The 14,689-nt window shown below is 32.8% G+C and overlaps 2 protein-coding genes across 3 annotated transcripts in view; both read right to left on the bottom strand.

Annotated features, from left to right (window-relative positions):
- Nucleotides 1-1,256, bottom strand: part of LOC140448307 (uncharacterized) — a 154,342-nt gene extending 153,086 nt beyond the window's left edge. Inside the window, exon 1 of the mRNA XM_072541395.1 lies at nucleotides 1,112-1,256. Within this exon, the coding sequence (XP_072397496.1) occupies nucleotides 1,112-1,175 (64 nt within the window). The 5' untranslated portion in view covers nucleotides 1,176-1,256. The remainder of the gene's footprint in view (nucleotides 1-1,111) is intronic.
- Nucleotides 1,257-6,050: 4,794 nt separating this feature from the next.
- The window catches only part of LOC140447216 (RING finger protein 17-like), a 40,017-nt gene continuing 31,378 nt past the window's right edge, over nucleotides 6,051-14,689 (bottom strand). For both annotated transcript variants that reach the window (XM_072539732.1, XM_072539733.1), the window contains exons 19-23: nucleotides 12,660-12,724; nucleotides 11,890-12,127; nucleotides 10,327-10,555; nucleotides 9,826-10,185; nucleotides 6,051-6,827 (exon numbers count right to left, since the gene is read on the bottom strand). In XM_072539732.1, coding sequence (XP_072395833.1) covers nucleotides 6,228-6,827; nucleotides 9,826-10,185; nucleotides 10,327-10,555; nucleotides 11,890-12,127; nucleotides 12,660-12,724 — 1,492 coding nt within the window. In that variant the 3' untranslated portion in view covers nucleotides 6,051-6,227. The remainder of the gene's footprint in view (nucleotides 6,828-9,825; nucleotides 10,186-10,326; nucleotides 10,556-11,889; nucleotides 12,128-12,659; nucleotides 12,725-14,689) is intronic.

Here is a 14,689-nt window from a genome sequence, read left to right as displayed (position 1 = left end):
TGTCCTCGATGTGTGTAAATGTGCGATATATGTACTTAATGTATTGACAAATTTTTGTTTTTAATATGAATAAAAGTTTCTTTCACTAAACTTTGTATTTATTCTTTAATTCTTACGTTTAAAATTTATTATCCACGTAAACTTCTTTAAAAAATGAAACTGGCCTTATTCAGTTACCAGTTCCAAATAAGGCCAAATATTTAAGATTTATTCAATGTTAAAATTTTGTATGTCTCTATTTATTTATTAAGTATTTTATCGTGAAATTCTATAGCTAAAATGTTAGACAATACGTATACAAGACTTGTCCCTCCATATTTTTGCTGAATAAAATATTACAGACATTTAAACCTTAACGTGGCCTTAATTGACGTCCTTACCTTATTCTAATATTTTTATAATCTTAAGGTTACATTTATTAACCGCGGAAACCTTTCCGAAGAAAATTCAATTTTCACGTAAATGCCCCAAGGAAACTCTGCAGTTTTCACATATTTTACTCCCTATAACTTTATCTTTCAGTACTCTCGAAGGCATAAGGGATAAAATCGTGGTCGAACTTCGAAAATCAAACATTGTTGGAAATCCGATGGTCTAAATAGGAAAACACCGATTGTCAGAGGGAAAAAGAGCAATAGGACGTCCAAGAAAAGTTGGTCAGACAATATCAATGAAAGCAAACAGACGAAGGAAGAAATAGATCTTCTTTAATATAATATTTTTTAATAATGGTAAGACTAGATGACAGATTATACTTCCGGAACAATAAAATATGTTAAAATGTATAAAACTTTTACCAATTACTTTTAATTCTAACTTCCTGTATTTACATAATTCATATTATTTACTGATATTAGTTATAAAAACCATATTTTACTATATATTTAGTATTGCCTCATTTTTACTTCAAAATGCCAAAATTGCCTAAATAAACGCATGTAAACAAAACGACTTCCTCTGATGTTCATCAACACACCCACATTTTGTATTAACAACAAAACAGTAATGCCACTTTCATTTTCTACATAATTCATAACATTATCTACGTCAAAAATAAAAATTATAATTAAAGAAACTAATGAAAATAATTTATAGTTTCTATAAAACTTACCGGTTATAATGAAATATCCTAAAATAAGTATCACAGTTTGCACAAAACACGTCTTCCAATACATACTTATTACGTTTAGAAAGTTATGAGTAAATTACAGAATCGACATCTCGCGAACAACTAGTCTTCATAATGTTTGAACAGACTTCAGTCGGTTCACTTTGAGAGGGGTACCGTGTCACGAAAAAGTTAAGGAGTAGGCAAACTATCTCGTTTCTATCAGTCCTGTTATCTAAACTTAATTGGTAGGTATGATTTAATTGGGATTTTCATTATATTTCCCTTTCCGTACATTAGGTTTGCAAAAGGAATTCCCTGAAGATGAAAAGTATTAGAGAAAAACATTTAAAACAAATATAACTATAAAAAAGCCTACCAGAAAAGATACACGGGACTATGTAAACAAAATGTTGAAAATGTCAGAAAGGGCTGCAGAAGTAGACCACAGAGGCCAAGACGCTCTTTAATAACAACTGCTTTTGATAAATGTGGTGATAAAAATATGTAATTCAATTTTAAATTTTAAATAAGTGATGGATTCGACAGTTATTCGATGGAAATTCGTTTTATACACTACAGCAGTTTTGGGTGCCTTTCTTAATGATCTATTTTTGGTATGTGTTTACATTTCATAGTTTTTAACTGAGTAAGTTGAGCAGCGGAGAACTGTTTGTCTCAAGTTGGTTATTCAGAATTATATCTTCATTTTTTAATGTATTAATTTCCATAAATTCTAATAAAGATACCTTAAGACCTTTATTTTGAATGTGAAGAATTTGAAATTCGTCATTTAAAGAATGATTATGGTCTAGAAGGTGAAGTGCGTACGTAAAGTTTGTTTTTCTATTATTGAAAGCCCTTTTATGTTCTGCTATACGTTTGCTAAAAGTTCTACCAGTTTGACCGATGTAAGTTTTATGTCAGTAGCCACATTTAAGTTTGTAAACACAGCTGTGTAATTGCTTTTTCTTTTGGCTCCTATTATTCTTAATATATTTGCCTAAGTTGTTGTTTGTTCTAAAAGCTGGTGTTATTTCTTTCTTTTTTATGTGTTTGGCTATTTTTGTTGATATCTTTCCTGTATATGTAATCGCAATTTTCATTGAAAATAAAGCATATTTCTATAGTTTTCGGTTTTCGATATATCTGCTATAGTAAGCTTTCCGCCAATACCTGATATAATTTTTATTTGACTTTATTGTAGTCAGAGCTCTTGTATCATGGCAACATCGAACTTTCTCATAATAATTATAAGTTCCACTAAAACTGCCCTACTATGCTTGATATTATGGTTGCATTTTATCATGATCGGTGTCATCATCTAGTTTTTTAAGTTTATTTCCAGCCTCAATCTGTCAATGTGATCTTTGACATTATTTTAGACTGTTTCTTCTTCGAAGTGAATCATCATTTTCAAATTCAAAGAAATACCTCATTTCGTCGAAATTCAGTTTTTTATCAAAATCTCGTGATTTCAACGAGAACTGTCATAAGTCGGGCTTTCAATAATTTAGGCAATGAGTCTATAGTTGCAGGCATTAGATTTTTCACCACCCTTGTGAAGAGGAATAATAATGGCTGTTTTTAGGCACTCTGGAAATGTACCTTTTTCAAAGGAATAAGTAATTAGTGAGACCAGAACTTCCAACAAATTTTTTGGGAGATTTGAGACAATCTTTATGGTTAGTCCATCAGTACTACAGGAAGATTTGCTTTTGATACTGTTGATCAGTTCGGATTTATCAACTGGTCTTCTTAGAAACGCTCTCCTTGGAAAATCCATTTCTACTACTCCTATTCTTTTTCTATCTTTTTTCGAGATCTGCCACACTTCTGTCCCATAAGTCATAATAGGATTTACCAAGGTTTGATAGATTGTCAATTTCGTTGCTTGTCTAATATCTTTAGACCATAATAGAGAGTTTAGAATGTTTACCGCTTTTTTTCCCTGCTGCGTTCTGTTTTCGATGTCTCTTTTGGTAGTGCCATGGTGTTTCCACTGTTTCAGATCTATTAACTGTAAGTTAATATCTATTAACTACAGTTAATATTATTAACTGTAGTTAATAATAATATCTTGTAATCTTCCTCCTTTCTCATTGACATCAATTTCTGATAAGCAGTTTTCTTCTTGTTTACTAACGTTTGCATATTCTCCGACCGCCATTCTTGATATTTTGTTTCATGTTTGTTTGTGACAGCGACGTTGGTAATAAATTTGTGGATGTACAGTAGTACTAAACGGATTGGTTGATATGCGGATACCTTTGGTAGTCCAAAGTTTTTGTTATGTTTTGGCTTAATTGCAATTAAAGGAAATGCCTTATTGAAAATACAGACAAGCTTATGTAAAAATCACTGAAATTATAGTCCACGTCTACAAAAGGAAAGTGCCACCCAGAAGTCAGCATACATTGTTGAATTTACGAAAGTTCTGAGTGCAAAAAATCCTACATAAACGTCGGGTTTTCGAGGGGCGTTTGCTGAGAGTATTAAACTTGGTATATACTGCTTTATAATCCGATAGTCCTGCATTAATAATTGTAGAGCGGACATCAAGGGGTGCGAAATCTGAGACAATATAATCAATGTTAGATATTGTTTTAGTAATTCTTGTAGGAGATTGTGAGACCATACGATTCGAATATATTGACACAATTTATACTGGAGTCACCGAATAAAATTTGTCTGCTTTTATTGGGCAGGTTATCTAACAAATTTAGCAGGTTCTGAAAAAATAGTTCCGTGGAAGAGTCAGGTGATCTATAAATGCAAAGAATGTAAAGATGAAGATTCTTATTATAAATTAAGGAAAACTCAAAGAAAGCTTCACTCAATAGAAAGTCATATTTTGTTACCGGAGAGAAATCATTATTTGTAGAAAAAATTAGGTTGCCACCATGAGCTGAACTTGGCAATCATGCTTAGCATTTGTGGTATATTTTTCTACAAAAATAACTCATGTACTTCAAGCTATGTAACCGCAATTATCGGAGGAAATCCCAATTACTCTAGAAATAAAAAAATTCACCTTTTTTACATCTTAAAGAACGAATATTAATCAGAACGATGCTAATGTTCATCAATAAAATATTTTAGGTTTCTACTTCCACAGAGCACGTCACATTGTTTAAAAATTTCGTTTGAGAGAGAACGGAATAGTAATTTCGGTGACATTATCTCCGATATTTGCAGGTGAATAATTCTTTCCGAAGTGAGAAATGACCTAAAAGCAGTAAGATCAGCTTGTACCTCAGTTGGTTCAATTCCATAGGCATCGTTAAATTCTAGAAGGATTTTTCGTAGATCCTTAGTCTTAGTTGGAAGTCCTTCGGAAGCCAAAGAGTTTAACGCTTGTGTTGGTAAATTCATAGTAATATACTGAAGCAGGTTGGTCGTGCAGAAAAGCAAGATGTATCTTAATGGCTTTTAAGATATCCGGTTCCCTTAGCTTTGTAGAAGATATCGACAGTTAGTTAGTCTAACTTTTGGTGGGATCAAAGGATTCAGATTTATCGATGGTTCCAAAGTATCTTTTTTTAATAAAATTAGTGTGGGAATGGAAAGGATTTTTAGATTTGCAAATTTCGATGGCCTGCTTGTCTGTAAGTATATTTGTGTTTTCTACTTCATTTTTGTTGTTGCTTGAAATGGTAATTGGATTTTCCAAGCTAACGAGATGGAGGCGTTGGTTTGTAATATGAGGATTCTATACCTAATGGAGGTTTTAGATTTTACACCTATTTTGAATGAAGAACCACTCGCTGTGTCGGCATCTTTAAAGAGGGCATAACATCTTATTATATATTCCTTGATACCTAACTTCTCTTTAATGTAGTGAACCATTTGTATAGGGGTGTATATTGGGTTAAGTTGCTAATAACTACATAATGACATTTATCTTCTGTAATGTTTGACTTTTGCTCTGGACTTGTTTCGAAATAATGAGGGTCTTCAGTTTGGGTACCTAAGGTGGTATATAATGTATTTTTCTTCAATGCCTCTTTTTTCGTTGGTATAGTAGATAATTTGTAAGTACCGAAGACTTTTACAATAGTTAACAAATGGCTTTAGTATTGTTTCCAAAAAGGATATCTGGAAGCACTAAAGTCCACAATATAATTTCGAAGGATCCAGCACAGAGACTATTTAAAAACCTGATGGCACCTTTACCAAATCTAAAAAGGAAATGTTAGAGCTTTTTAAAAAACCACTTCCTAGGGTGGTCGACAATTATTGAGGAGCAGACTCGTGTATTATATACCAATACAAAAAAGATTGTACACTTTTTTGCCCATCCTAACAAAGCTCTTTAGCATCAAAAAGAACATCAACTACCATATGCAACTGGATCATAGGCTGATTCTAACAGGAGAGGAGATTGTGGCCACAACAGCTATGAGATGTCCACAGACGGAGAACTCTTTATCTTCCCTGATTACCCGTTTTGTCCTATTTTCAGTTAGCATTAAAGTTTATTTTATGTCCTGTGTTTGTGACATGTGCTAGGGATGGCGTCTCATCTTTTCTTTCGATGTTCATCTCCTCTAACCTGTATTCTTGGATTGGTCTGTCCTATGTATGATTTGTCGCAGTCCTCACAAGCGATCTTGTATACTTCTTGATTTTCCAATGCAATTTTTTTTTGTTTTTATGGATGGTAATATGGATGAGCTGTCGGTGTTAAATATAGTCTAAATTTTATTTTTTCTTAGAACTCTGCTGTTTTTATCTGCCGTGCCCTTTATATAGGTCAGGATAGTTTTTCCAATTGGTTTTTCTTCTTCTACAATTGGCCATGCCTTTACATATCAATTCGTATTGAAATATTCCAGAACGTCAATTTTGGGATCCCAAAAAAGATGTAAAATAGTCTACTACTCCTACCCTCCTAAAACGCCCCCTCCTAGTCACTATGGGCGAAGTAAAACACAATATATTTTGATACGTTTATTAATTACGAAAAGAACAATAATGTTTCAAATAAACTAAAGCTTTTTTTATAAAAATAAGGAAAAATAAACAAATTTCAAACGAGATTACCTCTTACATTAATTATATAATTAGAGGAACTACAGATCATAACATTATAAGAAATTAAAAAAACAGTATAATCTTAAACAATTTCGACCAGTTTTTTTTGTATCAAATTGTCGTAACTTAGATCTCCATTTTTATTGTGTAGGCTCACACAAAGAGGATCTTTGGTAAGGATTTTAGCAAATTGATTTGCAGGGATAGTTTTCATGAAGTTGGTGACGTGTTCGATATTTTTATCCTCAACAATTTTAATATTTAAACCCGCAATATGGCAAGCGACGGGTGTAGCAAACCATTCTGGACGCATCATTTTAATTTCAGTCGCTGTCACGGGTTGAACGTTACCAAAATCAACGAAAATTACGAAAACAAATCCACAATCCAGACCTTCCATATTGTAAACTTCAGCTCGATACCAAAGCTTATCCTCAGAGAACTGGCACACGCACGGCATGCCAGTTTCCAGATTTTCTATCACAGGTTGCAAATGTACAGTTTTTTGAATTTCATTGTTCAGATACTGCAGCTCTTCTGAAAGTGTCGATGTTTCTTTTAAAGCTATTTTATTGTATTCGAGTATTGACAATATGGAGATTGCTACATTTTTTTCACCATCTGGAAGAGGATGAATGTTGTATTTATACTTTGTTGTATCTACTGATTGATTACCCGCAACCTAAAAAAATAAACATTGTTAAGATAAGCAAAAATAGCAAACACAAAGGACAAGAAAAGTATATAAATAAAGCCAACGGTAATTTTAAGGTTTCTTAATAACAGGCTTTAAAAGAACCCATTTTACTAGAATTATTTAAGCAAATGGCGTACCTAAACAACAAATACGATTGATTAACTTTGCTCTACATTTCCGGTAAACAAAAAAAAACTATACCTGATCAAATAAACTACTATTTGATTTCACGTAAAAATCTTATACAGATATTTAAAGGTTCTAAAAGGAATTTGAGGGTTAGTTAATGAAAATTCCGTGAATCACATCTGATTTGGTTTTCTTTTTGTTTTAAACAATATTCAAAAGTGAAAAAGTCATTTTTTTTGGCTACCAAACGTTTCTTATGTAGTTTAGAAAAAAATGGTTCAAATAAAAATTGTAGTTTAAAAAATTCTTTAATTTGCGAAATTCTAAATTAAAATACATAACGAATTCACCAAGATAATTGCAAAAAGCCCTTAATTTTACAGTAATTTATGTTATAATATCTTTGTTTTTTTGCATAATGACATGTAATATAACTACTTAAAATTGTGGCAGTTAATGATTTATTAAAGTGTGCTAAATTTCAAATAGATCGACCAAATAGCTTATAAGTTATTAAATTTGTTTATCCCGGAGAGCTATTATGTAAACAACTGCACTGGCCCAGACAGTCACTCTAGAGCAGGGGTTGCCAAACTGGGGAGGCGCCCCCCTCCCCCCCACCCTGGGGGCGTGAGGACATGTCAGGGGGGCACGAGACAAGTCGAAAATTAAATTAAATTTAGGTAGTCTTTCTAAAATTCTAAATTAAGCAAGATCTTTAGAAAATTAAAATAAACCACCGTAACATCTGACTTTTACACATAAATTTGAAATTGAATGCTTGAAAAAATGGAATGTGAGCCGTTTAATGTGGCAATAGCGCGCATTTGACAACCGAGCGTTTCCAAGCACCGCTTCCCTCCTTTCCTCCCTTCACCAGACGCAGGCCAGCTAACCGCAACTAATCGTATTTTTGCATTATAAAAGCGTACGTGTTGTGAAATTTTAATTGTCGTAGTTGACTTTCATTGATTTTGTTGATTCGAGTGATAGAAGTTATTGTAGTCAAGATGATCTCAGCAAAAAAAACGCAACTATAATGATGATTATATCAAATATGGGTTTATTTGTATGCGTAAAGATAATATCGAACATCCTCAGTGTATAATTTGCTATGAAGTATTATGCAATGATGCAATGAGACCTAATGGTCTTGAAAGACATTTGTCATCCAAACATAACTCTTTTAAGGATAAACCAAAGGAATTTTTTGCTACAAAATCTAAAAATTTAAAACGCATGAAGTTGAATAGTACTGGTTCTACGGCTCAGTCATCTGAAAAAGTGCTTGAAGCGCCATATGAGCTATCACTTCTGATTGCTAAAGAAAAGAAGAGCTATATTATTGGAGAGACGCTTGTTAAACCCGTGTTTGTTAAAGGCAGCTAATATTATTCTTGGAACGCAGAATAAGCAAAAGTTATTTCAAATACCTCTCTCTGACAATACTGTGAAACGTCGCATTGATGATATGGCCGAAGACATACAAAACCAGGTAGTTGATGCAGTGAAACAATCGCCATTTTTTGCTATTCAGCTAGACGAGAGTACAGAAATAGCACAATGTTCTCAGTTAATTGTTTATGTTCGGTATATTGAAAATGAAATAATGAAAGACAAGCTACTCTTTTCTACAGAGTTGAAGACCACGACAAAAGCTATTGATGTTATGAAAGCAGTGTTAGACTTTTTTGGCACACATTTTCTTGGCAAAAAAGCAAGCTTAAATGCTTGGTTGTCGCTCAGGATTTGTACAATTAGTAAGAGCTGTATGTAAACATGCTGATGTGACTGGGATACATTGTGTTATACATCAACAAGCCTTGGCAGCTAAAACTCTTTCAACTATTACCTCCAGAAAAACAATTATCTCTGTCAATTGTTTATGTATTTTATTTTAGAAAATCTGAAAATAAAGAACTTTTTATGATCTACAACTTTTATTTGAAACATTTTTCTCTATAACGTATAAAAAACTTTTTATATGCAAAAAACTATGTTTTTCACTTTTTAAGATTGTTAAAAAAAACAAAACAAAATCAGCTGTACGGATCCACGAATTTTTCATCAGCTACCCCTCATTTACCGTTAAGAACATTCAAATATCTGTATAGAATTTTTCACCTTCCTTGACTGGGGTACTCGTGCTAACTAGTGAATTGAAAAAAGTATGATAGAAAACAAACTAAACGAAGGTTCTCGAAGGATGAAATGTAGACAAAGATATATACGGATCTTGTCGAACAGTAGAATTCGAAAAAAAAGACAGTCTGTCTAAAAATTAATAAAAGTGAGACAAAGGTAATAGAATGTTCGACAACTGTTTATTAAATTCTATAAAAAAAAATAATGAAAGATAATTGGATCAATGGATAACTGGGTTTGTATCGTAATTTCTGTATGAACAAGGAGGGCTATTTTTGGTAAATAATGTCTATAAGTACATTAAAAAGTACGAATATAAGTCCAAAATTTTGATTGAATTCGCTTTGACCACTTTTACCTGCTGTTTGAAGATTTGCATTTATGATGAGCTGCCAATTTGAACTAAATAGATAATAATGATTGTCTATGTCAAATATGCTGATGTCAAGTTGAGGATACCACTTAGGGAAAGCACAAAAAGAGAAGATTTCTATATTATTGATAACGGCTTAAGTTCAATCATCTCAGTTATTTTTGGATAAGACATCCATTAAGTTGTTTAAAATGTTTTTAGTGGTCAGACATTGTTTGTAGAATTACACTTTTTTTTGGTATAAAGCTCATAAAAATACCTTCTAGTCTTAGCAAAAATTGTGAATATTTCATGAACAAAATCACTTCCCCAAATTTATAGATACATATGACTTACCAGTAAATTTTCTGCTCCTTTTTCCAACACATCTTCCTCTTCAATGATAGGTTCATCATCTTCAATCAATATATCGTCATCCTCGGACTTACTTTGATCATTCGGGAGTTTTCTAGTCAAATTGTCACATAGCTGTACCAAAAGTTGATTAAGGTTTACTTTCTTATCAGTAAAAACTTCTGCTGTTGGAATTTCGTCGTCCAGAGAACTTTTGATAATGATTTTGCTATATTCTGACACGTTTTCCAAGAACGTCTGGTAGTCTGAATCGAGCCATTCTCCACTTTTAGCATATATCTTGTCTAGTTTGATCTTAGAGGCAAAAGCGGGAATATCGGCATAGAGAATTTCTTGCTTTAACTAAAATTGCATCAATATTAGAATTAAAATTTTAGAATGTTAACTATCAGAATGTTTACTAAATATTCCTTGTGAAGTAAACTGTTCAAATTAAATGAACCCCAAACGAAAGTAAATTACAAATTCGAAACATTTACTTACATCTTTTGAAGTAACTGTGTGATCACTTCCAAAATCGATCATTATAACTGAAATATCGTCTTGACTTTTTACTTCCACAACTTTTCCTCTGTAATACATGTTGTTGTAATGAATTGTGCACAAGTCACCAGCGTCCCAATCGTTATATGTAGAATCTGAAGGTCTCTTATCAAAATACTCCTTTATTTTAGTCTCCATTTCTTTATAAGCCGATTGTAATTTCTCTTCCCTAGAAAAAATAATATAATTGAACAAATGGGAATTAAAGCAAGTCTTGAATCAGTCAACCTGACAGCAGACTGGATTGGATACCATGACTTATGGTTCTAGGGAAAACTAGCGTATGGCAAAAGAAGTGGTGAACCAGGAAAAAAAATGCCAATACTTCTACAGAAGGAAGATGACCTGGACCAAAAATTATATATGATACTGCAGACTAGCTTAGGACTGTGATACATACCAAAAGCATGGAGTCTAATACTGGTGACTTTTATACCCAAATCTGGCAAAACTGGATATGAAAGCATTTTAGGGATGGTGTATTGATTGAAAGTCCGATACATCAGGAATAGTATACATACCGAGTAGAACTCTACAGAAACGGCACTATACCATCTCGTACAGAGGGTGGAGCACATTCTGGAAAACCAAGAGGTGATGTTGGATATATAGGTAGCATTACACCACACCATCAACGAAGCAATCACAATGGCGATTCGTCTAAAAGGAATAGAAGAAATAAGCTGCAGATGGATAGACTACATGCTGAGGAGCCGTATGATATACAGAACGTGTAGCCATGGACTCTAGTCATAGATGGGCTGATCACTAAGACTCAGCATCGACAGGCATTATTTCCTGGTCTATGCGGATGACTTGGTCATCTTATTCTACAGCAAATTTAATGAAATTCAGAAATTAGGTGTAACAGGCTCCGACTGTAGTTCAAGAATGGATTTCAAGGGTAACTAAGCCTAAATGGTACATATCTACATCTGGTGAGTGATATTTGACTCGAGGCTTACTTGGAATCAGCAGGTAGTACGAATAACCAAGAGAGCTGTAGAACTTAGCTAACTAGGTTCATGGTAGCCAGACGTGCAATACATATGCATCAGTGGTATGGTAGCCAAAAGTGGTCAAAGATTACACGCATAAAAAAGAAACAAATAATTAGAGAACAGAAAGACGGTATTAGATTTAATTTCAATGCAGGGCATCCGCCAGCTGCTTATATGTATTTCAACCTCATTAGGTATCTTCTGAGCGACATATGCAGAGGCTCTTTCGCCAAGTAGGAAATCTTAGGATTTCAATTGTTAAACAAATAATTATTTAATAATAAAATTGTATTCAAACTGTAAATAACGCTGGAAAATTTTATCAATTCAAGTCTAAATATACAATAATTCTTCTGTGCAACAAACAAAACATCTTGTTGCAACATTTTTTGGATTTTTCTAAAAACCTTTTGTAATTTTGAAATATAACTAATGTGAATTATAATTACTCTATGTAATATCAGTTGACATTATGTGAGTGCATGTTGTGCAAACACCTTACCTTAAATACAGAACTCCGCCAGGATCCACACATGTTACCCAGGCATAAAATTCCTTTTGTTTAATCCGAAAAGCAGGCAACCAATCTTCCATCTCTACTTCTTGGGGTGCATCTAAGGAGTCAGACGCATGTTTGACTGCTCTAAGTGTTTCTTCTTCTTCTTCCACTGCATCACTCCAAGGTTTATTTTTCGGGATAGCTTCTAGTAAGGATTCTACCGATGTAGCAGATTCGTTAGCTGAAAACAAGTCCATTACAGAATTATGCAGAGTAATAAATCAAAAACATGACATTATTTCTTAGCTGTGGAAGAAATCTACTGAGTCTGTTATCAAAGATTGAAATAAATATGTGGAAATTTTGCAATATTTGATATTATTAACCCAAACAGCGTTTTGAGTCCGATTCAGATTTAAATGTGTGAACTGTAATAAATTAGTAAACCTTTATTTTATACCGTTTATTCTTAAGGTCACACCAGTATTGTGCAGTATCTAAAAAAGAGTTGTTGAGAGCCTGTACTTTTCCATAATAATGAAAAGACCCTTATAAAGTCTTTGTTACGGGTTTGAACTAAGTGTATAGTGGAGAAACATATCAGATGTAATGTATAGTATAGAACTTTACTTTAAATTTCGTAAATATACTCTGGAAAGGTTTTGGATGGTTAACGATGATTTATTACTCTATAATGTTTTTACTAATTTTTTTGGATATTTTTGTAATTTTATCTACAAAATAATGATTTGAAAACTAGATAAAAAACTTACCTGGTAAGTCATCATTCTCTAAACCGGATAAATTACCATTTGATACCTTTGAAGAAACTATTGACCTGGTAGAGAAACAAGAAACATTAATAATCAAATCAAATCATTCTATATATTTATATATAAAAATCTAAATAGCTATATACCCATTACAATAAAATTATTTTAACTTCTAAATATTTTCTTGTAGGCTTCCCACACTGTTTCAGTTTAATTTTCAATGTTGAAGCCAATAGTGTGTAAACATCGGCACCTGGGCAGGTTTTGACATTTTTTAGTTGCCTGAATTTTTTGTTAATAATAATAATCGAATCTACATGATTCCAAAAATTTCTATTTCATTTATATAAGCGTATTGAAGATTGTTTATACTATAATTAGGTTGTCTTCCCGACAAAATTGTATCAGCCGATCTTCTCCCTCGTTTGGTGTACCCAAACCATAATTTCCGACACTGGCGAGGCCTCCATGTAACCATTGATACCGTTGGTAACAGTTAAAAATCTTACAAATATATATTTTATTACTACTGTGAAAGAACTCCATTTATATTTTTTACCAATAGAAATTTGTTAATAGTAATACAGTAAATAGCCAACTAGACGCACGAAAATATTGGCGAGTTTATGTGACTCGATTGCACGTTATGTTGTTACCACTTTTGTTTGTGGATAGTCGGCTTTGTGCATAGATAGTCCGGCTGGGCCGACTCGTGTCTGAAAATTTTGAAAGCGCGAGTGCGTGCCGCTGCGTAATCGATCAACTTCTTGATCAAATCATTCTCCTTGTATAATTTTAAAGAAAAAAGTATTAAAATCTTGAAAAGTACAGTACTTTGGACAAATTCTTCTTCTAAATGTGCCTATCTTCTAGAGATATTGGCGACCTAATGTGGTAATGTACCCATCTTATTCTATTCACAGCAGCTCGAAATATTGGACATATTATGTGAAATGAATCCAGAGATATCATCCTACAAGCAATCATGCAGGACCAAATATTTTTAAGGCCAGATCCAGGAAGAAGAACATCCTGGTTAAAGAGCCTCACAACCTGGTTAAACACAACATCTCTGCAGCTTTTCCGCGCTGCTGCAATCAAGATAAATATTGCCACGATGATCTGCACACAAGGCTCTAATTAAAATTGTTTAAAATTAAATAAATTGGGTATTTACTGTATCATTCCCTAGATTTAGCATTCGGGCGACTATAATCTGTTTCCAAACTTGAAAGAATAATTCTGTGATACACAACTAACAATATTTATTGTGAATAATTAAAACAAGTGATCTATAGTGCGTTAACGAATTATCTTAAGGCCAGACTATTACACTATGTTACAATTTATATTATTCAAAAACTCAGGAAAATAAGAGACAGATTACCTTTATATGTAAAAATGTGGGAGTGGGTTTAAATATGATTTTGCGTGTATTGTCTGAATGGCGGTGAAAGTATAATTATAATATATATATATATATATATATATATATATATATATATATATATATATATATATATATATATATATATTATGAATGAATGTATAATTATTTCTAATTAACAGGTATCTTTTATAAAGAGGCTCTGTCTTTTTATTATATCAGGACACGCGACGTCTAGGCATCATAACTGCCCACATATCTGCATTTTCAGCGAAACGACATTCATTGTCTATTGTTCATTGTTCAACAATACAAGACGTTGTTCGATAGAAGACGGTTTTTTAGGTAAGTGAAATTTTGACTAGCCTTGAGGGGAAACCTAATAGCAAAAGTGTGTTTAAAGTAAATATACTTATTTTGGAATTTCATTGGCCGACAAGGAAAATAAAAACCGTCGAAATATTGTTTTCTTTGTTAGCCCACGACACTCCTCGAAAGTAGATAGCGTAAGTTGGTTGTAGTGAGTCGGATCTTAGATTTTTCAAGAAATGTCGTCGGAAAGTTGTTTATAACTCGAATTTGAATATGCATCGACTTAAAAAGTTGTAAAAAGTTCTGCAAAAATTTTAGAACGAAAAATAGA

This window comes from Diabrotica undecimpunctata, chromosome 8 (genome assembly GCF_040954645.1).
Source record: "Diabrotica undecimpunctata isolate CICGRU chromosome 8, icDiaUnde3, whole genome shotgun sequence".
NCBI lineage: Eukaryota > Metazoa > Arthropoda > Insecta > Coleoptera > Chrysomelidae > Diabrotica > Diabrotica undecimpunctata.
Note: the sequence above shows the minus strand (reverse complement) of the source record. Positions and strands in the feature narration are given on the sequence as shown.